This window comes from Eucalyptus grandis, chromosome 2, assembly GCF_016545825.1.
Source record: "Eucalyptus grandis isolate ANBG69807.140 chromosome 2, ASM1654582v1, whole genome shotgun sequence".
NCBI classification, from domain to species: domain Eukaryota; kingdom Viridiplantae; phylum Streptophyta; class Magnoliopsida; order Myrtales; family Myrtaceae; genus Eucalyptus; species Eucalyptus grandis.
The window spans coordinates 24840721-24863689 of record NC_052613.1 but is presented as its reverse complement, the minus strand read 5'-3'; the positions used below and the strand labels follow the sequence as shown (position 1 = coordinate 24863689).

The following is a 22969-nucleotide window of genomic DNA, read 5'->3' as shown; positions in this document are numbered from 1 at the left end:
GGCCCACATAGTTATATAAAGGAGAACTAAGGACGTACCCTGGCACTATGGAAATCCCAGTCACAGCATTAAAAACCATGGGTTTGTGCACATCCGACATGTAACTTCAATGTAACTAGCCATCTCCCCCTATTGTTCTTCAAACAACCTCCTTATGGTCAACACTAAAGAAGAATTCGGTGCCTTTTCCTCTAATTGCTTTTCTGTAAGATTCATGGGAATATCACCTCCTTCTCATCGACCTTCTTTTGCTACTCTTCCTGCGGCTAAAGACTCAGACTGGGCAACAACAACATTTCCAATTTGTGTTACCGGATTGTTGTTAGTAGCAGGATTGATTCCCTCTTGCTCTGGTTCCCACCATGTCAACTTCCTTAGATCAACCAACAAGGGCCCCTCCAGTCATGCAAAAAAGATGTTTTGCCTGAAAGTGTTAACAAAATACCTTTCAAAATATGGATCAATGAGTAAATTGACAAAGGGTGTGAAGGGTCCTTTGTTGATTTTTGAACAAGACACGTGAATGACAAGAAAATTAATAGTATTAAGACTGTCAACAATTGCATCCAGCCATGTAAAGGGTACACAAAATGTAAAGTCGATCAGGAAGATAGAATTGAACAACCGACGTTCTATGATTTATTAGCGATCCATCCTAAAAATTCGAAGGCAAGTATTTATACTGCCAATAATTATTACCAGTAACAGAAAAATTAAATACATTCTACATGATTCTTATACTTGAGCAATCTCTATGTACAAGCAGTTATTCATAATTAACCGAGTTTACCACTTCGACAGTTATGCTGCCACTACTTCACCGATTGTATTGTCCCCACTACTCCTACAGTCATATCTTTTCCACTTCTCTACGATTGTCACCATCATTTGCTCACCAAATTCTTCACTCGACCACTCGACAATTGCATTAAATTGCCCTTCTTATAAAGATCTCTCTGACGGTTGCAATTGAAAGCATTGGCTCCATTAGGACGCTTACTTAACTTTGTCGACGACTCGACGGTTATTCATTGTGGTCTTTTGTCACTTGAACTGACATACTACTCTTGGACTTGGCTGTTTCCATTCATACCTTCAGTCGGCTAAAACCAATTTTCTAATCGACTGACTGGATTTACCAACTAGAGGTTTTCAACACTTAGCCAGTTTCCCTCCATCGCATCTCGCATGGTCTCTTACAGTCCGAGTCGACAGCCATGGTCTTAGTCATTTTTTGGTATCAACAAGTATATATGCATGAAATTTATATTCCTTGAAAATAGAAATGCCATCCCTATTATTAACCAAATTATTATTGATTTCATTGGTCTCACCCAACGCACGAGTTGACGTCTTGTATGAAGTTTAATCATATCTTCACAAAACTGTAAGATTTCACGTAAAGAAAGCAACTCTTTTGTACTCGATTACTTGGGAAATTTTAGATCACTCATCAATGGCACGTGATGTAACATTTGTATAATCGATTCCAACCCTAACCTAACAGGGAACTACCCATATGAGCCTTCTCCATTCAATCAGATAGTCTATCTGGGAGAGACAACCAACCATACCACTAGATTATTTTATAGTCTATCTGGGAGAGCATGATTACGACATTAACTGTGTAATTGATCAAGTGATTTATACAGATGCTATTTCTTATCCTCAATAAGATTTGTGGTAGGATGCAATGAAAGACTAGATGCAGTCTATAAAAAACATAATTGTGTTTGAAAGCTTATTGAATTGCCTAAAGATTACAAGCCTATCGGATGCAAATGGGTGTAGAAAAATAAAAAAGACTCCTAAGGAAAGACTAAGAAGTCTAAAGATAGACTAATAGCCAAGGGTTTCACTCGGAGAGAATGAGTAGACTATGAAGCAACTTTTTCTCTAGTCTCTTCTAAAGATACTTTCATAATGATCATGGTATTCGTAGTTCATTTTGATATGGAGTTACACTAAATGGATGTTAAAACTGCCTTTCTGAATGGAGATCTTGATGAGGAGGTCTAGATGGTGCAACTCGAAGGCTGTGTAGCAAATGATTCAAGTAAGTTTGTGTGCAAATTGAAAAAGTCTATTTATGGCCTTAAGTAAGCTTCTAGACAATAATACTTGAAGTTTCATAGTCTTGTCATTTCATTTGATTTTGTGGAGAACAAAGTAGATCAATGTAACCACCGCCTTGGTGGCCGCGATGATTTGAGCTCTCTCCCCCTCACAAAGGGGAGGAGTTCGAATCCCCTCACGGTCGCTTGGGGTCTTAAGTGGAACACCGGGGGTGGTGGATCCTCCCGCTTACATGTCCCCTTAGGTTTACTCACCAACTGCCGGCTATACGGGATTCTTGAGTCACCAAAAAAAAAAAAGTAGATCAATGTATATACTACAATGTCATTGGGTAAAAATTCATTTTTCTAATTATGTAAACGATATCTTGCTTACAAGCAATGATACTATATTATTGAATGAGACAAGGAAAATGTTTTCAAAGAATTTTAATATGCAGAAACTCGATGAAGCATCTTTTATCCTTAGCATTGAGCTTAATGGAGATTGTTCTTGCTATATATTAAGTGTCTCAAATGGCATATGTTGATTATATTTTGAAAAGATTCAATATACGGTAATGCAAGCTAAGAATTGCTCTTGTTATTAAGAATGATCAATTGAGTCTGTAACAATGTCTTCATTCAGATATTAAGAAAGTCCAAATAAAAGATGTAACTTATGTTAGAGCACTTGGAAGTACATGTATACTCAAGTTTGCACTAGACTAGACATTACTTGTGTAATAAGAGTTCTAGGTAGCTATTAGTCAAATCCAAGACATAATCACTCGGTTGCTGCCTAGAAGGTTATAAGGTACTCAAGAGAACAAAAAACTACATGTTGATTTACAGACATTTTATAGCTAGTAGGGTATTCAAATGCAAACTTTGCTAACTATCAGGATGACATAAAGTGAACAACATAATATATCTTTATGTCAACAAAAGGTGCAATATCATGAAAAAGCAAGAAATATAAATATATGCCATCCTTTACTGTGCAAGTGTAGTTTATAGCATGCTTTTCGACCTCTACTCGGGCTATTTCGCTCCAAAACCTCATTGGGGAATTGACCATATTTGATTTTGTGGATAGGCCCATATAATTGTACTATGACAATTAACAACAACAGAGGTCTTAAGAAATCTAAACATGTGGCAGTCAAGTTTTTTACTATAAAGATAACGATTCAAAATAGTAACATTTCAATAAAACATATTTTCACAACTGATATGGTTGCAAATCCACAAACAAAGGGCCTTAGCCCTTATATGTTTGGACAACAATGTCATTAGTATGGGCTTAGGAGCATCACAAGATGTTGTTGTTTAGTGTGAGGTGTTTTGTTTTTGATATAATAAAGTTTATGATTGTAGTTATTATATTTAATAACATTTTGATATGTATCAACTCTTGCATTCAATATCAAGGTATTGTGTAGACCTTGAGTAAAGGCAAGGGGCGCTCAATTATTAGTCTTAAGGATATATCTCGTTGCACATAAAGTAAAGTTAACTATAAAGATAAAACATATGTAAGCTCATTGAAACTATAAAGATATTCTTCGGTGACACATCGAGTTTTGTGACACTTAAGGGAGAGGATGTGGACTAACAAATAGGATGAAACATAAGGTATTACTTTTTTTGAAGTGTTATCTAATTACTAAACTACCATAGTAAATCCATATCAATACAATTAAAAGTACTCGTGACCATAAAAGGCTCTATGTGTGTACATACAATTATTACCATAATTCGATATTTGATACTTTAAGGGATTTGATTGACTATTAAGAATAATCTCTATACCAACATAAAGGCATGCACAAATAATACGATTTCAATTAATATAGCCCAAGTAAGAAAATATAAGAATTTTTCTAATATGGGTTACATTAATTAATATTGTAATTTACTATATTACAGAATTAGTTTATAATATGAGATATGAAAATTCTTAATTAGTGTAATATGAGTCTTGGCTAGCGTAGGAGAATTAAAGTATAGCCTATGATGAGAGGGCATGTGGCTTAAAACTCTATAAATAACGCTCAAATCTCTCTTATAATCCCAATGAACAAATATCCTCACATAAGTAATGTTTACTCAACGCTGAGAGTGAGCGGACAATCTCATTGAGCTAGTAATATGGAAGGTAATAGAAGAAAAGTGCTTGAGTTTTGAATCATCTTTTTTCCACATCAAGAACAATAGATTCTAAATCAGATGTGCAAATCTTTTTCCTCAAATACTGTGTTCTAAATTTTAGCTATGGAGATTTTGGGTGTCATTTTCACATACTACATATATCTTCACGGAATTCATGGCCGAAAGTTCAACATTGAAAAAAGCCTTTGATATGACTTTGTAATATGGAGAGAGATTAGATGAATATATTGAAGATTCTGCCCACTTCCTTCACCAAAGCAACCTATTAAAATCACGGTCTTTCAACACAACCAGAATTCATCGAACCTTCTCTTGGTTCAACGGTCCAAAAATATGTTCGTTAGCCCCAAAGGAGTCGAAATTTCCTCTCTCGTTTCCCTCATTTTCAACCTTTTCATGCTTCATTGGCCCCCCAAATTTCCTTCTTTTCTGGATGTTTCCATTTCCACACAAAATAAAGAAATTACCTATATTAAATGATACCCTTTTTCCAGAAGTGAACGCAAGATGTTCTCTTCGGTGATTCGTGAGCCTTACTCTAAGGTCAATGCCGCTGAATGAGCTAGGCAAAGTTGACTCCTCTTTTGACCATAGTGAATCAGCCAAATTGGAATTTTCTTTCTCAGCATGAGAAAAGACTGTTGGACTTGTGAGCTGTGTATATCGCGGACTCACTAGTCAAACAAGCACCGAGTCATTTTCTTTTTTAAAAGGCACTCATTTTATTTTTTGTGAATGTAATGTTATTTGCAACCACTGAAGTTGCTCCAATGGTCACCCTTCCCACTTGAGAAAGGAAATGTAGGGAGTTCGATTTCCTACCTTCTTAGGGGCAAGGGTAGGAACTCTCGGGTAAAGGAGCCGGGTTTCGCACAACACACAATGGCTTGTAAAATAAATATAAGATGGGACCAAACTAAAAAAAAAAAAAAAAAATGTAGAATGAGTAATAATCCTTTGAGGTATAGGCCTCATACCGTCTCTACTAGATCTATTCTAGGACGTACCCTAAAAAAAGGGAACGTTTTCTCTCTTCAGCCATTTCAAAACGAGTAGATGTCAAAGCGGTCTTTCTCTATAAAATAAGGATGCGACCCAACTCATATGTGAGCGAAGGAATTTCGGGATTGTGGGTTTCAATAAAATGGACCCTTTTATATTTTATTACCTTTTCAATTTAATCATATCGTTCATACTATTATTATTCATACTAATAGAGCAACAAGAAATTGAATGAAAGCATCGAAATCGTAATAGAGGATCGAGTTGGCCCTCATGGACATCAATATTCATGGTTCATTTCATCAATGGACATGTTATGTATTATTGTACAACATTTTTCACAGAAGTGGAATTGCTCCATGATGAAAGTGAATGATCTACATTAACTCGTCCATCCCATTTGCTCTGTTTCCGAGCGCAGCCAGGTAACTCTAGAATATCATCATCATCCTCACGAATTCCTCGTAGCTGACGAGACCATCGCCGTCCAAATCAGCTTCTCTAATCATCTGCTCCGCCTCTTCGTTTGTGAGCCGTTCGCCCAAATTCATCATCACATTTCTCAGCTGAACACAAGAAAAAGGCATGTCGTTGAATAGATTATCCGCTTAAAGTGAGTAGATTTGCACACTAAAGGAGTCTTAAGCTTCAACACGAGCCAAAGTGAGGAACATTAAAAAGAACGTGGTTGTCAAGGGGGAAGACAAACCAGAAGTAGTTCTAAGTGAAAACTTTATTCTCTGGTCGAGGTGAGTGTCCTATAATACTTTTTGTAGCTTTTTAAGCTGCATTTCCTGATGTGGGGATCGAAGTTAATCAGTTTGGTTTTGATTGTCAAACGATTTTCATTTAACGGGCGGCGGTTCAAAAATCATGGCAATACTACAAATAAAGCATGTCAAAAGAATTTTTTAGCTTTTTGTCATGTCTGGGTTAAACTAAAACCCGATTCTTTCGTTTCGCTCATTCGGGTTAAAAGAAACGAGTTCTCATGTAAAGTTTCTCTGCTTTCTCATACTATTCGTTGGGTGCATTGATCGCTTGAACTCAGTTGAGCAAAGTCCAAATGTACAGATAGCCATGCCTTCAAGTTGGTGAATATTTACCTCACTGGCAGATATATATCCATCCTGATCTCTGTCAAACACTTTGAATGCTTCTCTTAGCTCTTCCGCAACATTTTCCTGCAAAGTATAGTAGACGATCCTCTGATATTTTCCCTGTCTTTTCGCTTTCAAAAACTAAACGGAAGATACAAGAGTGACTCGTCGGAATCAACCTCAGAAGCCTTCTTCAACTCACCTTCATTTTCCTCCCCATGATGTTCAAGAACTCTGCAAAGTCTATCGTACCGTTCCCAACCGAATCCACTTCGCTGATCATTTCTTGGACTTCTTCTTTTGTGGGGTGCTCATCAAGCGATTGGATCACCGTGGCGAGTTCCTCCATAGTGATCATGCCTATCAGAAGATGAAACATTTGTTATGACAGAGAGTGAGACAGCACGTTTAGAATCTCAGTGAGCCACGACTTTCATCTGTGGGGTGCTCGGTCATGGCATCGCGTGCAATCATTTCATGTGCCTGGCTCATGAAATCCCAGGACGGGCAAGAGAAGTTTTTCCGTTTCAAGCAACACAGGATGGTTTTGACCAAATAAAAAAGCAAAATGAGATGGGAGGTGGAACAACAGATTCAGAATTTCTGTAGCTCAATACCATCAAACGCAACTACACAGGACGGTAACAAAAGATGCTAATTCCACTGAACCAAAAGTTGCAAATCATCAGTGACTGAAAATCATGACATGAATACTCCAAAACATCTAGGAAAAACAAGAACTGAAATGAATTAGTACCGTCGGAATCCTTGTCGATGAGACAGAAAGCTTCGCGAAAATCAGCGACTTGATCTTCTGTCAACGCTTCTGCCATTGTTGGGTCCGAAGACTCTCTGGACCTGGATTTTGATCTTTCTTCTTTCTTTGGGGAAGAGCGAAAGAAGAGAGCGCCCAATCAGTATAACTTGCTTGAGGGTGTCTTGGTGTCGGTGTGAAGTCAATCCTATTAAAAAAAGCTGGAGAATATTATGAAACACGTTGGACGGAAATTCCAAGAACGACACCTAGAAAGTCATGATCCGAAAAATCAACGCATGTAATAAGAAAAGAACACCAACAAATATTGCAGATGCTTAACGTCGTTGAAGTGACGGTCTAAAGGGCTTCTAAGTCAGCAAACTTGAGACTTGACCTTCTCGATTGATGGATCTTGAGGGGGTCACCGACACCACAGAGCAAAACTAGTCATGTCACCCAGGGGATCTTAACTTGGAAGCATAACAGCAGAAGCGAATTCCGCTTTGCAAATATTATTGGTCGACACGAGAGTTCGGAAATAATTGACGAAGCAAGTATGATGAAACAATAGACCAAACCTATGCACTAAACTTTTAGATTGGTTCAACCGGAAATGAAAATTGACACCATTTTTCTTCGTTTCGGTCCCCACTTTTTAGCTTCACGAAGGGGCAATCTCGGTTGCATCGTCTAATGGGATTGCCATGAACGTTTTAAGGTAGAGCCGTGTTGGAATTGCCAGATCACATAGGAATTTTCAAAGAGATTCTCACTGAAAGCGATTGATTGCCACAAAATATAACACGACACAAACAAGAGACGAGGCATTTCTATCAAACGACTGGGGTTGCAATTGTCATCATTGATGAAAAAAGGAGTGAAAGGTATGTGACTGATGCTATAGAAATAAACCGAGGTCAAGAAGAGAAGATAACGGAATCTCTTTTGCAAAACAAGGACCAAATGAATTGCTAAAACGATGACATCCTCATGGTGCACGAGCTTCTTCTTTTTTTTTTAACAGAAGCAGATAACACTCCATCCACCTGTACAACCCAATTAAACATTCTCAAAAACAAGACTCAGGAAAGAAGGATAAGGCGAGCTCAATTATAGTTCACCAGACAACAGAAAGAGGAAAAAAAATGGATTCTTCGACTACAAACTCTTACAAAAGAAACATAGTCAGGAAGTTGTTATGAGCTGCTCCTTGCTTCTCAACATGGATATCTCTCTCTCTCTCTCTCTCTCTCTTAGATGGGTCTACCTTTGGGCACAATCTGATCTTTCAGCCACATGTATATTGGGACTAGTACATAATAGGTAGCGGCCATTGCACCCAAAAGGAACCGCAGCAGGAACACGAACGGGTTCACAGGCTTCGAGACATCTTCTGCCTTTGGACCAAGCTGCAATCAAATGCCAATATCTCAGAAGTTTAATAAGGTGAAGAGAGGAAATGGCATGTGCAATGATAACAATTGTAAAGAACTCGAAACAAAAGCAAAGACCCATCTTTATCAACCAAAACATGAAGCACGCGGTTGCCATCATCACCCCCAAGTCCCAACTCCAAGACATTCTCTTACAACCCATTTATTGGAAGCTCTCCTACCAAATGGGTTGTTGACCATTGGACCTTAACTATATACTGGTAATTACTTGATATTCACTGGGGTATTTTAAAACAACATGACATGATTTTTGTGTAGATGATGAAGTGACCCTGGTGTTCATTGTGATAGAAAACCAATAACGCAGTTCACATCCAAGCAAAATAAGCAATACCAATACTACTGGAACAACTGGATACTCCTCACGATCTCCTCAAGATGAAAAACTAATCTACATCATAGTTTTTGCATCAAAATTAAGGGAGTTGAAAGACATCAACAGGTTCTCACTAATTACAAGTCAAATGCACAAAATATCAAGGAAGAAACGACCAAGTAATATCATCATGTGGTTTCAAATTGGATTAAAATTACATTCAAGAGTATTATGCCACTTAGTAGAGCCAAGAAACAAAAGAGTCGCTGAACCTTGAAAGAATCTCAGAATTCTCCATCACTCCATATGGAAGACCAGACAAGTTTGTGGATGACAATATCATTGAAATATAAAAACCCAAAACAACAAACCAGCTACACCTTCTGAAAAAAAGGTAACATCCAAAAACCAGCACTGTTTTTATGCATAACATAATCCCAGAATCCTAAAAATTATCATTAAATGTAACTGTCTACATGACAACATGAGCTTTGCCATTATACAGCATGCATTAACTGACCAGCTTCACATTTTATCCCATCAACTTGTAAAAGAATTTCCCCAAGTTAGAGTCAGACTATGACTCATTCTAATAATCCAAACTGTTCAGTAAACTAACTGATTTGTCTTGCATTAATGAATCAACTAGCTTTATATATTGATATCAAGACAACTACAGCTAATTCACCAAAGACACCAAACAAAATGTCCAGTTAAGGGCAGGGAAGTGTGATTTTTTATGTCCTGCAGGGTTATGATTATGCAAGACAACAGATGAAAAGCTGATTGTTAAAAAACTTTATGTGCTATCACCGGGTTACAATGGCAAAAGATCTGTTCCCACTGCCAGCCATATATTTTCAAATTGTCATTTGCCATGCAAGCCATATGCAAATTTGTAAGAGAATGTGAAAAAGGATTTCACAATATAAAGACAGTCATCGCTCATATTATAATATGAGAGGCCCTATCTTCAGTTTCATGATAAGCAGAAACACTCTCTTGGCTTCATATTGGATCCTACACTCATAAAGGCACAAAACCAGGGACTGTATTCGGTCAGGACCCTCAGGGTTCCAACCAGAATGAACCCAATTAGAGGCCTGGGTTGATTGAATTAAGGACTTAAGAGAAAACAGAGGGTTTCAAGTCAGGCTTGGGTATATGTTATGGCAACAGAAAGCGACTCCTCGCCAATAATATAGCTTAAACACTCTCACTTTTTCATCTCAGTGACCTGTACTCTAGTCTATTCACTATTCAGAATAGAATTAGGGAAACATGTGTATGCAACTATGTGCCATTGTTTGTTATGCATGATAGTAGTTACTTGGGAAGGATCAGACAAAAATCACGACCTCATTTCATTTGAGTTGGATCCTCGTACAGAAACCCTATCTACTAGATATAAGCAGAATGAATGGAGCCAACAAGCAGCAGAAACAAACCTGTAAAGGAGAATCCCCAGACGCAGGTTTAACACCTGTCACAGAACACCCCATGATCAACCCATGCCGGCGAACACCGCGGTACCATTTTGGGCCAATCCTTTTCAGCTGGATATCCTTGAACCCAGCCTTCTCAAACCACTCAATGTATTCTTCCTCCTTCGGAAAGAGCATCCACGCATCAGCAAAGAAGCGAGACAACCAGAATGTTGGGTACACCGGGCCTATAAGACATGCCTTTCCTCCCAGTTTCAGCACTCTGTAGGCTTCCCTAATACCACGCTGGGGATCTGGCCAATACTCAATACTGAAAATGATATTATGTGAGACCATCAGTGACACTTCCAGAAATTACATCTCCTTTCTTACAACAGAAACTACCTCATACACAAGCCACAACCCCATGCCTAATACAAAGACATAGCTTCTCCGGCTTCTCCATCATAAAATGCCTTTACCTACGTTTTACTTGCTAAATTATTTCCCACGATCTTAGGCTTGATAAATCCATTTCAAGAAAACCAGCAGTGAAAATATCGCTATTATTTTTTTGCCAATGTGCAGAATAGCGTTTAAAATTTATATAACAATCAGCTCAATTCTTTATTTCATTCGTTTGCCTCACTACATCAGAAATTATGCAATTCAATTGACAATCATCTGTCAGGTGTCACACTTTCAGACACTGCTCACACCGCATGCATAGACACAATTCTCACTTCTTTGCATATCATGCCAAGAGACTACCTAGGTTTACCATCACTAAAATCCGCTGCATCATGACATTATCCAGATGAATGGAGGCTTTTCAAAGAATGTTCAAATAGGTCAATGTACGAATGTTTCAAAGCTGTAAATTATAATCCAAAAGCGACACTAAGGGATCACATGATCATTGTATCTAGATGCTCATCACTGACAAAGTTGATAATGAAATGTCAATACTACTGTTATCACGATAAAACTACACAAGTATAGGTCATCAATTCTTTGATATATGTGAAACGCTTACCAAAAATGAATGTGTAGACCATTCGGCAGAACATACAGAATCACTCGGTAGAGATGCACATCGTCGTTAATTTAAAGGCAGGTTCAATTCCTATCGTGTGAACATTTGTTAAATGATGAAGCATCTCATTTTGCAATTGACTCAAATATTACCTCATCTTCACAGCTACAAGCAGAAGTGGCTATTAAACTTAAGTTACCCATTATGAAGCACAAAAACATAAGATAAAGTCAGTCACCTTCCTGCCGAAATGTATCGGTCTGCGTAGTCAGTCTTAAATGGGAGATCCTCCGCATCCCCCTCAATGATTTTGCACTCCTTCAGGGGCTCCTTCTGCCTGGCCTTGGCGAGCTGATGTGGCGACTGGTCGAGGATTGTGACATTCTTCGCATCCACATGCTTAACTATACCTAGAGTGGTAAAACCAGTCCCACCACCGACATCGACCACTACCATGTTCCTATCATAGAGGTCGGCCGGCTCGAGCGCGTCATCCCGCATGTCCTCGGTCCAGTGTCCAGGGTTTATAATGTGGTCATACACAATCGAGAGGAACCTGTAGAACCAAAACGCCTCCTTCTTGTGCTGTATGAACCTAGGCTGTGAAGCAGGCCTAGAAGCTGATACGCTACATCTGGGCACCGCTCTCTTCACAACCCCAATCCTAGCGGGCGACACTAGGGCCAATCTGCGCAGGTTCAGATTCTTCCCACCAAGACCCGACCCCCCAAAGCCCAACCCTTTTGGGGACACCCTCCTCATCAATCCCGCGTATTCAGCTCCATTAAGCAGCGAAGAAGCCATGCGTCACCAACGATTACCAACCAATTCTTGAAAAAAGTCGCGACCTTTAGTGCCCAGCAAGAAAAACCCACATGCCCGGACCCAGAAATTTTGATGGGTTCTAAACTTCTTGGCTCTCCTTCAAGCGAGACCCAGGACAAAGCAAGAAGATGTTAGAATTCGACAGATCCCAGAATGAACACTTAAAACAGAAAAAGCATCAAGAAAATGGAGATAAGAGCATACCGGACAGGCTCACGTTTGTCGGGACTCTGGGGGGTGTTTTTCTCGAGCAGCAACAGCAGCCAATGGTTCAGTGGTCGCTGGGCAGTGAGAAGTAGCAATGCTACAGTTGCCCTGCCTGAATGGCTCTTGTTTTTTATTCTTTTCTTTTCTTTTCTTTTTTTAATGTTTAATTGTTTTTCACGTTCAGTTTGGGAAACTTCTTCGACATCTTGTGAGGGAGAGAGCGGAGCAGAGACGGAAGCAGGCGTGACTGGTGAATTGGTCCATTGATTATCGCCGTCCACACGAGGATAAAATAGTGACGTGACGTAGGCTCCTCCCTCCAGTGGCGTGGGCTTCGTTTCTCGTTTCTGCATCATCTTTTTTTCTCACTGTACTCTTTTCTTTACTAGTAGACTACTACACTTAATTTTGTTGGACAAAATAGGGGTAATATATATTCATATATGTACATTGTAGAATTTGTTGAATGCTTAAACTGAGCAATTTAATTCTTACGTTTTGTAAGAGTTGCATAAAAATCCTACACCTCTAATTTTGGTAAATGCAAATTAATCGTCGAAAGAGACATATTATTTTTTGTGACCCTTTATTGAAACCATCTTATTTTAAAAAAGAGTTTGTGAGAGTCTCCAACTGAAACTGTCTACATCAAGTGATTGAATTAGAAGTGGCTCGACAAGTTTTCATTTGTATAATTTGAATAAGATAACGAAATTTAATGAGATAAAAAATGACTGAATTTTTCAACTGTTTAACTTTTTGGTTAATCAATGAAAAGGAAAAGAAAAGGCATGAAATGAAGGGAAGAGACATAGGGAAGATTATAATATTATTTTATTAGACAAATGTCAAAGAGAAATTATGTAAAGGGTGCGTTTGTTTGCGTTTGTTTAAAAATTGTTCAGGAGAATAGAAATAGAAAAAAAGAAAAACGAGCTAATGGATGGCATACGATTCCGTTATATCTTCTTTAATTTTCTCCTTCTTTATCGAGGGCCATTTCGAAAGTGGGAGAGATAAACTCAATTTCCCCCCAATTTCTCTCCAACTTTCGGAAGTTCTTTCATAAGGCCCACGAAAGTAATTTTACTCGCTTTCCTCAATATCTTTTCTTTTCATTATATCTAATCATACCTAACCATAGCATCCTTTTCCCCGGCATCATCTTAAATATATAATATTTCGAAGCATCGTTGCAAGAAAATAAAAAATAGAGCACCTATCAACAGCACAAATTATATTATAATCTTAAGATTCTTTTCCTTTTCAACACGATGAAATATTCCTTTACACTAGCAATTTTATTTAAAGATACCGAACCGTTTTATCCATAATATGATCGAAAGGAATACAATTATGGAGCAACATTTTATAGCGATACCATATTATTATGTTTGTATAGTTCGTATTATTCTCTTCATCTGTTGTACGTATTATGTCTTTTCATGGATACGAAAAATTCCACAAGAAATTGACCCGAAGCCGAGGGGCTGCTGCCAGCATCCCACCACGTGCCACGCTTTATGGTTTAATGCAGCACTTAACCGTAGACGCTACGCAGGCAAGTCCAACGCGGAGGTAGCGCTGGAGCACCAGTGGAAAGCGGAAGCTACAGAAGCTTTCCCCTCGATTCATTCCCGTACCTCGCTCGGAGGAAGAGGGGAGACGACGGAGAGACTTGAAGATCTTCTTCTCCTCCTCTTTTTCCCCATAAAGTTTCGTGCTTTTTCTGTAAATTTCTGTCGCTTCTCGGTCCAAGAACCGCGAGATCTCTTCGCTTCTCTTCTCTTCAGCAGCGACCTCGTCCTGGGGACCCGGCGGTGTGGTGGGTGTTCCTGGGTTGCAGCCGGGTGATGTTTTCGAAAGTGGGTTTTGCGTAATGTAGCTTGAGTTTCGATTTGAACGGTCAACTGGGTTATCCGGGTCGGAGCTGAAAAGCCGCTTCTTGGAGCCATTCGGAGAGAGGGTGCGAGAGAGGAAGAGAAAGAGGGAGGGAGGCTTTCGTCTTTGTCGTTACAAGCAAATGCTTTTGTGAGGATGGACTCTAACCGGAGTGCGCCGACGGGAAACGAACATGCGAATAGTTCGGCATCGGATAAGAGAGGGAAGTATCGTATCATGGCGGAAATCAAGCGTCTCGAGCAAGAATCCAAGTGTTTGGAGGTACCCTTTTCCCTCTGTATCTCTTCTATCTTTGCTTCTTTGTTATTTCCGTGCGTGGTCTGGTTGGTGGAGCGATTATGAAGCATGGTTTTTTGCTGCTCGAAGTAGCAATACCCGAAGTGGACAGTTCTTGAAATGGTTTAAGCGTGAGATGTAGGATGGGTTGTTGGTGGTTCGTAATTGGGAATATGTGGATTCTCCTGGTCTGTTTGATTGCAAAGTTAAGGTCTTTCAGTCATAGCTTTATGCTTTTATGCTGAATGGTGGCAGGGGAAGCAGCGGCTACATGTTGACATATACTGTCGCACGCTGAAAGGCGGTGCTGCTGCTACCTCTGTATAAAGTAGCTTTAAAGGCTATATAATATTGTAAAAAACAGAGGTGTAAAGAATTCAATTTACCAGTCTTAAGTGAGATTTCTAGCTTTGAAGCCTTAAAGGCCCTTCTAGCCTCTCATTCCAAACCATCACAATTCATAAATAGAAGAGGGAAAGCTTCCTTTTCTCTGTCTCCACGGTAGTTCGAGCAGTTTACAATGTTCCTGAGCCACAATTTCAACGGTCACCCTCAGCAATCCCACCATTTCCATGGCCACGTTCCACAAAACTCTGGTCCCACTCAAAATAATTCATCAAATTTGCTGAATATATGCTAAATAAAATGTACCCTTTTCCTGAAAGATGAACCAATTGGTATTAGAGCTTGTACTCATGCTTGTGCAGCTCTTAGGAAGCAGTTTCAAGAACTATGCATTTGGGTCATGTTCTACCAACTTTGGAAAAAAGAATTTAGAAGATTTTGCAAATTTCTGGATGAAGTAGATCTGTTCTTGTGGAGCCATCAGCAGGCCCATTGAATGGCGACAACCGGACCTTGACTAAATTAAAAACGAAAATCTTCCAGCCTATATTCTGATGGTGTCACTCATGATGTATTTAGGGTGAAAGGTGCCTTAAGCATCATGCCTTGACTGACCAAGTTGGAGCATGTGCATGCTTCAGTTGAGTGTAGTAATAAGCTATCGGAAGGGAAATAGTGGACTTTGGACTTTTTAAGCACTAACTAGTAACAAATATATCACACAGCAACAGTGCATAGTTGAATTGAGAAATATATTAAATTGATCAGGTATGACAAAGTAAAATGGAGAAAGTGAAATTACTGAATAGTATTCATCTGGTAATAAGAATCTGAAACCATAAACCAATCTTATTTTAGTTTATCTTCTATACTTACACTGTGAAACGGTTCCTGGAAGGCTTTGTTGATATAGAATGACATGCAATAACCATGTTTGGTGTGGTATGATATTACTCGTGTCATGGTTAACAATAAACTCGTTACCTAACTAACCATATGTCTTATCTTAACATAGAATTGAAGCATCTTCCTTCTTCTTCCTGGATTTATATGAGTGAGAGATGAACACAACTGAATTTACATCAGAAGATATAAGATAAAACTGGCATGGCACTATTTCCTCTCATTAACTAGTCATTGATGGGTCAACATCAGACCTCTCATGCAACTATTCTCTGTCTTTACCTATAAGTAATAAAGTAATTAGAAGTAACCATGCATTCAGTGCTTGCTTATCACGCAGGTGAAGTTGGTTATTATGTTTATGATAAAGAAAGTTTGATGAACTGGATGCTAAACTTAGCTCTAGCTTAGTTGTAGCTGAGACCTTTTTAACCTCATCTTAGACCTAGGCATGACATAACCGTATGATAGATAAACTACTTGTAAAAGATGTCTAGCTAAGATTCAGTTTGGTTTGTTTGATCTTGCTTTATTATCAAAGGATGCCCTTAAAAAGTTTACCGTGCCATTGTTGGTTTTCTCTGCTATAAGACATAGGTGTGGTTTATCATGTGAGAGGACAATTTTTCAAACAATGGCAGGATGAATGGATTGATATCTGAAATTACTTAATGGCAGCATTTCCACATATTTTTTTTTTTTATCTCTTTCGCTTTTGAATGTTGTACATTCTTTCAGATCCATCAAATGCACGGCGACCAGTTGAAATCCATTCAAATCTGAAACTTTCTGTAGTCAATCTGTCAACTTGGCCAGCCAACTCTTAATGCTTTGTACTTAGCAGCATGAAATAGTTTCATTAATATGCTCGTTAATGTTACATTCCATGTAAATGCTTTATTTGCCTCTTCTGATAAATTACAACGTAAATTAATTAAATGACTTAGCTAGTCAAGGAGCTGTTTATTCTTTCCCCTGAATTAATCTGTTTGATTTCAATGCATCTTTCAAATTAGCTTACAAAGGGGACAGTGTGACTGGTTCTCTCCCTGGCAGATGTTTGCCCGGCATTTTCTTTTTGCCAATCCATCTGGAGACTGTTATTCTGGGAAATTGGCATGTAAAACAATATCGAAACAGATTGTTGCTGCAAGTAGTGAGTTGAGTCTTACTTGATTAGTGGAAGGAACATCTTCCTGATAATGAGAATGTGCTGTGTACAAAAACTTTTTAGCTTGTCTAGTTGATCTGATGGCACAGATGTAGCTAGCTTGTCCAGATATACTATCGTTATAAGGCAAGGTTGGACCGGTGAGGGAACAGCTCAAGTTACTTTGTCTACACTTCCCAGTGACTGTTAATAAATCTAGAGTAATAGAATATATAAAGCAAAAAGGACCTCCTACATGTAAGGGATCTTAATTCGTTTCTTTTTTTTCCTTCTCCTAATATCCTGAATTACTTATGTCTTATAGCAGAGGAATTACTAGGACAAACGCATGAAATAGTAATCATATTTTATCTCTCACGCATTTCAATATTAAAATCTAATATTTTCTATCCAACAACTTCCATAGAAAGATTTTTGAATCTTAGAACATCTTTCTCTTTTCACATACATTTATATAATTTCATTATATTGGGTATTTATCAACAATCCGTTCCATTAAATATTTCTAATGAGGTGGTTTTGCTTAATATTTCAAATTTCAATTTTGCGCATACAAGGAACACTTGTGCACATTTGCCAGCATCAGTTGAATATCTTTTTCCAGATTCAAACTTACAATGATGCACAGTTGAGGGATTCAAGTCCATGCGTTGGTGTTTTTAGGAGTTCCCAGGTTCCAAAATAATTAGTTTACTCTTTCATACCAGTTGCATGTTCTTATTTTTATTGTTTTTTTATATCAATTTAACATAATAGTTGTATGTGTGAACCGCCTCATTAATGAGGTGCTCAGTTGGAAAATATCTCACCCATTTTTTTCCAACATCTTTTCTGCTAGATGGGGTCATTTTCATATATCTGTATAAGAATTGAGATTTCCATCTACTTGCTATCTAGTAAATAAACACTGCATCTTTTGAAAAACTGCACCTTTTGACTTAGCTAACAGGGGGCACTGTGTGACTGGTTCTCTGACTGGCAGATACTTCCTGGGCATTTTCTTTCTGCAAATCCATCTTGAGACCGTTATTCTGATAAACCTCCAATTTTCGGTATAAAACAAAAGAAAAACAGATTGTTACTGCAAGTATTGGGTTGATTCTGATTTGATTAGTGGAAGGAACGTCTTCCTGTTATTGAGAATGTGCTGTCAAATTCTTTTTCAGCTTTATCTAGTTGATCTGATGGCACAGAAGTAGCTACCTTCTCTGGATGTACTATCGGTATAAGGACCAGGTTTAAAAGTTTGACCGGTGCAAACAGCTCACGTTGACTTTCTCTGCAGTATTCCCTCTGAACTGTTTGTAAATCCAGAGTATTATAAAAAGCAAAGAGGACCTCCTAGATCTGACCTGAGAGATCTGAATCTTTTTTTTTCTTCTCCTACTATCCACTATATTTTATTTTACAAATATTTGTCTTGGACAAGTGTATAAATTAGTAATTTTATTTTATCTCCCACACATTTCAATATTAAAATCTGATATATTCTATCCAAAAACTTGCAAAAAAGAAAAGTTCAAATTTTGAAATATCTTTCTCATTCCACATATATTTATATAACTATTTATCAACAATTTCTTTCCATTAAATATTTCTAATAAGGTGGTTTTGCTTAATTTTTCAAATGTCAATTTTGGGCATATGCAACTTGTGCACGCTCGCCATTATGTATGGAATAATCTATTTCCACATTAAAACTTGCACTGAGACATGGATTAGTGGTTCAAGTCTTTGTTCAGAATTCAAATCAGTTAGTTTATTATTTCACACCAAATCTTTGTTCTTATTTTACAGTTTTGAGATAAAATTTATATCAAATAAACATAATAGTAGCATGTGGTGAGTGTTATTGTGTGACTGCCTCATCAATGAGGTGTTCAGTTTAAAATATAGCTGACCGCAATTTTTTCCAATGATCTTTTCTACCAGACTGGGTCATTTTAAGTTCATGACCTGGTTGAGCCTCCTGATTTGGCTGAGTTCAACCAACTTCACACTGGTTTCATCCCACTTTTTAACCTCCAGCGCTTTGCTGGACTAAACTGGATGGAACGTAAGAACAGTTTCCTGGTTTAACTGGTTAAACCAACCAACGTGATCCCATTGTCAAAGCACTGCTATCTGATATTTAAACTTCTCTACGAATCAAATTGCCATCTACTTGCTATATAACTTAATGATTTGATTTAATCGGAGTCGATTGTGATGTATAGCTCCAAGAAGCATTGCCTTAGTAGATCAGATGCTTTACTTCCTCAGCCTTAACTTCACTATACTAGATGTCGTCATGTTTTGGTATGATTACGTCTTGAAGCAGTTAGTTATTTTATTGCTTGTGCTCTTTTCTTTGGAAATTCTCTCTTCTAAATGCTATACTTTCTTTTTCTAAAAGGAATCAATAAAAGATGATCGGTTTGCAAAGTTTTGCCCAGTTCAAGTCTGCATTTACGCATCGAGAGTTTCTAAAACAGGAGGCGTGCAATTGGGCAGTTCAGATTCTTTGCTAATTTCAGATAGTTGGAAAGGGAAAGCTTGGGCAGCTGCTATGCAAAAACTGAGTTATTTAGTTGTATCACTTGGAAAAAATTAAATACCATCTGCCTAAAAATCAAATATTGGTGTTTTATAGAATCTGATTACTGCTGACTTTAATAGAAGTATAAGTTGTTGATGGTTCTTGTCTCTTGCTTCCTTTTCCTGGTGACAGGTGTGAAACCAATCCATAGATTTCTTTTAGGACCCCGCCATTTGGCTCAGCTGCCCAGACAGGGAATGCTGAAGTTCGATTCGGCAGTTAAAGAAAACTAGAAGCCTCTAAGAAATTATTATTTGTAGTTTCTTTTTGAGAAATCGAGTGCTGTGGAACATGTTATCTTGTGACAACCAGAGTCCCGACACATTTGTGTGCTGATGTGATATATTGTCCTTGATTTTCTGTGCAGGAGGAGTTGGAAGAACTCGAAAAATTAGAAGGTGCTTCATCCATTTGCAAGGAGTAAGTATATGAGAGCTACTTAGTAAGCTTCTCCAACTTTGCTGTGGTTCAGAATTATGGCTTTAATTCCAAATTACTCTTCAAAAGCAAAGTCTGAGTCAAAAGTTAAAAGCCTGAGTGGTTTCAAGATTGTGGCTCGGCCTTTTGATCCTTTGAATAAATATTGAAGATGTCAGAATTATATATTTTAGCATTCTGCAACAATGTTTACTTGGAAGAAAGTCATTGTGAAGGCTACTCTACTGCTCAGGCGATATGCTGCGGTGGAGTGCATGACCCTCTGAAAAGAGCCTCTTGTGGGGATTGTCTTTTTAAATTAATCATGACTTTGAAGAACAATTGTCAAAATGCCTTAGACCTATAGTTCAAACTTTGGAGTAGCGAAATGTGAAGTCCAGATCTGTTGCTTTACAGGCTAGAGGTTTTAGTTGCTATATCCATCTTTTCCTTGAACATTGGTTGTCTAACTAGTTCGCAGTTACGGACAAATTTACCAGCAGTTCTAAATGTCCTGCAGATTGCTGAACTACGTAGAGGCGAAGCCTGATGCGTTGCTTCCAGTGTAATCCCTCGAACCTCCGTGCTTTCGCCTTAAATGCAGAGTGCGGTTTGCTTCTGCCAGTGAGCTCTGTTCGCTTGTTGATGTTTTATGTTCCCACTAATTACAGGACAAATGGCCCAGCAAACCCATCCTGGAATAGATGGTTTGAGGGGTTCCAAGATTCGGAAGGCTGCAGATGCCAGATAATGTGATGGATCTGATCCCACCACGTATCGAATTTCCCATTTCCTAGAGGAAGTATTAACATTGTGACAAAATAGGGCTGATGATAGCATACTCAATGATGCAAGTGCTGATGCTGTAATAAAGATGTTACTGTTTGATTGTAGCCAACGCGCAAGCAGGCTCTTTTGTGCCACCGAGACATAATGAGATTGTCACCTCAACCCAGAAGCGTCCCAGCCAAGGGGACGGCGCTGAGGAGTGGGGAAGACGAATTCCTGGACGGTCTGGGCCATCTTAGCGACTTTTAGATGTGTTTGTAGACAAATCTGTATTGTATATCAGGTCACTTTTATGTACAAGTGTAAATTTCAGCGGATGCAGTTCTAAAGTTGATGTGCCCTCCTATTCTTTTCTTCTTCACTGGAATCTAAAATGCCTTTGCCAAGGCTATTTTTCTCAATGCTTAAGTTCACTGACTGTATTGCTTGGATTCTGGTTCTGAACTGATTTTACGTTCTTCTTGGCTTTATGTAGCAAAGTGATCTATTATGTGTTACAATGTCAGGCATTACATCTCTGTATTATCAGCTCGCTACGTCGCCCAGGATCATCAGCTCGACACGAAATTCGTGCAGAGATTAGTTGTTCTCTCGATAAATTCGTCGATGAGTTATGTCTCATGTTAATGAACTTGCTTCAGTCGGGTAGAAAAGCCGGGTGGACTTAGTCAAAGCGTATGAAAAAGCTAATTGAAGATAGATTAACCATATTTAATAGCACCTTGGTGGCTTTTAGTCTAACTAATTCCCAATATTTGTGTGTTCCTAACTTACGCATTGGTAATTTTTAAGGCCGTGGTGGAATTTGGGCTGACCCGACTTGCCGGTGACCCAATAAATATTGGGGCCAGGAGGGTAAGTAATCAAAGCAAGGCCCAGAAAGACCTTCGGCCCAAAATGATCCAATTATCTTCTGCTTCAGCAAAGCCCCATTGAACAAAAACGCCAATTGCAACGACGAGCTCTTCGATTATGCTCATTTCTATATTCACATCTAATTCGTACTTACACTCCAAGAATTTCAACTCTAAAAGGTGTCCGATTGCTTCAGATGCGAAAGCGATCATGCCTAATCCCGACGTGAATGGCTTGCCTACAGACCGAGAAGGCACAAGCTCAGTAATACTATAGCTTCTTACCGAAACTTTTTGTGTTGTCATCGCGTTGTTTTTTTTTGTTGTCACTCAGGATTGTACCTTGGAAGATGTTCATCTACGTGTGTCGAGAGGTTTTTAAGGAACTCCAAGATTAAAGTCGTGAAATCTCAAAGAGTTACAAGATCGAATACACCCTTAAGATTCTACCAAACGCGTTAAAAGAAGTCAAAATGCCTCTCCGATTTTCCCCTTAACTTAGTGTTCAATATATATATATAAATTTCGAGAGTTGTGCATTCAACTACAGTAAATTATTGCGTTCAAATTAGATGCGGTGGTAATTATCAAAAAAAAAAAAAATAGACAAGGTGGGTGACGTTTGGTAAGGTCCTTGATTTTCTCTCTCCAATTCAAGAATTACAAATTAACCCAAAAATGCCAATTTCTATCCTCTTTCATCATATTATATATTCTTATGACTACAAAACCCTAAGATATTACTAATCTTTAAAAATTCTAGGAATCTCACGAAATTTTCTGTTTGCGTCATCATCTCATTATAAAATAATATCGATGGATAGTCGTGCCTGCCGGCATCACATATGATATGAGCCTTATCATGGCATTAATTTCCTCGTAAACCTCAATAACCACCTAATTTAATCGTCAACTTAGGTACTAAAAATATTCTATAAAGGAGATGGAAAAATATATAAAAATATATATATTTATAAACTAACTCGGTCATGTGAAGTGACCATCAACACGAAGCGAAGCCCCCACTACTTTTGCGCTTCCCCATGCAAGAAATTTTGGCTAGAGCCCTAAAAGAGAACACCCAACCCACGGTACTAAACAAGAAATTTTTATTTTATTTTTTTTGGGGCGGTCGCAAAGGAGAATAATTTATATAAAGAAACCTTAAAATAAAAACTAAAATAAAAATAAATAAAAAGGGATTAAATAATTGGGATGAAAAGGACCGTTAAAAGAATCTCTTTTCCACACTGTCACCATCACTTTGTCCTTCCTGTCTCGTTAGTCGAAAGGAAACCCTAGTTTACACCATAGGGGGAATGAATGATATGGTACTTCCGAGTCACATGCTATACTAATGCTAGCCAGTACTATGTACAAAGTA

At 38.3% G+C, this 22969-nt stretch overlaps 3 protein-coding genes across 5 annotated transcripts; 1 reads left to right on the top strand and 2 right to left on the bottom strand.

The window, feature by feature from the left end:
• Window positions 1–5458: 5458 nt before the first annotated feature.
• Window positions 5459–7897, bottom strand: LOC104427260 (calmodulin-like protein 11). The gene is made up of 5 exons (XM_010040380.3): window positions 7483–7897; window positions 7089–7293; window positions 6534–6691; window positions 6338–6415; window positions 5459–5797 (listed from the first exon to the last, which is right to left on the bottom strand). The coding sequence occupies exons 2-5, from the start codon at window positions 7162–7164 to the stop codon at window positions 5663–5665; spliced, it is 447 nt and encodes a 148-aa protein (XP_010038682.1). The 5' UTR covers window positions 7165–7293; window positions 7483–7897; the 3' UTR covers window positions 5459–5662.
• Window positions 7898–8079: 182 nt separating this feature from the next.
• On the bottom strand, window positions 8080–12533 carry LOC104427271 (2-methyl-6-phytyl-1,4-hydroquinone methyltransferase, chloroplastic). 3 transcript variants are annotated; one of them, XM_039307358.1, is made up of 4 exons: window positions 12353–12533; window positions 11557–12240; window positions 10307–10613; window positions 8080–8497 (listed from the first exon to the last, which is right to left on the bottom strand). In XM_039307358.1, exons 2-4 carry the CDS (start codon window positions 12120–12122, stop codon window positions 8342–8344), a joined length of 1029 nt encoding a protein of 342 aa, XP_039163292.1. In that variant the 5' UTR covers window positions 12123–12240; window positions 12353–12533; the 3' UTR covers window positions 8080–8341. The 3 variants fall into 3 exon arrangements, with proteins under 3 accessions (XP_039163292.1, XP_010038690.1, XP_039163291.1); XM_010040388.3 differs by having other exon boundaries at window positions 12348–12532; XM_039307357.1 differs by lacking the exon at window positions 12353–12533 and having other exon boundaries at window positions 11557–12335.
• Window positions 12534–13891: 1358 nt separating this feature from the next.
• Window positions 13892–21231, top strand: LOC104427288 (guanine nucleotide-binding protein subunit gamma 2). Its single transcript, XM_010040401.3, has 4 exons — window positions 13892–14513; window positions 19893–19945; window positions 20463–20507; window positions 20614–21231. Exons 1-4 carry the CDS (start codon window positions 14388–14390, stop codon window positions 20696–20698), a joined length of 309 nt encoding a protein of 102 aa, XP_010038703.1. The 5' UTR covers window positions 13892–14387; the 3' UTR covers window positions 20699–21231.
• Window positions 21232–22969: the final 1738 nt, after the last annotated feature.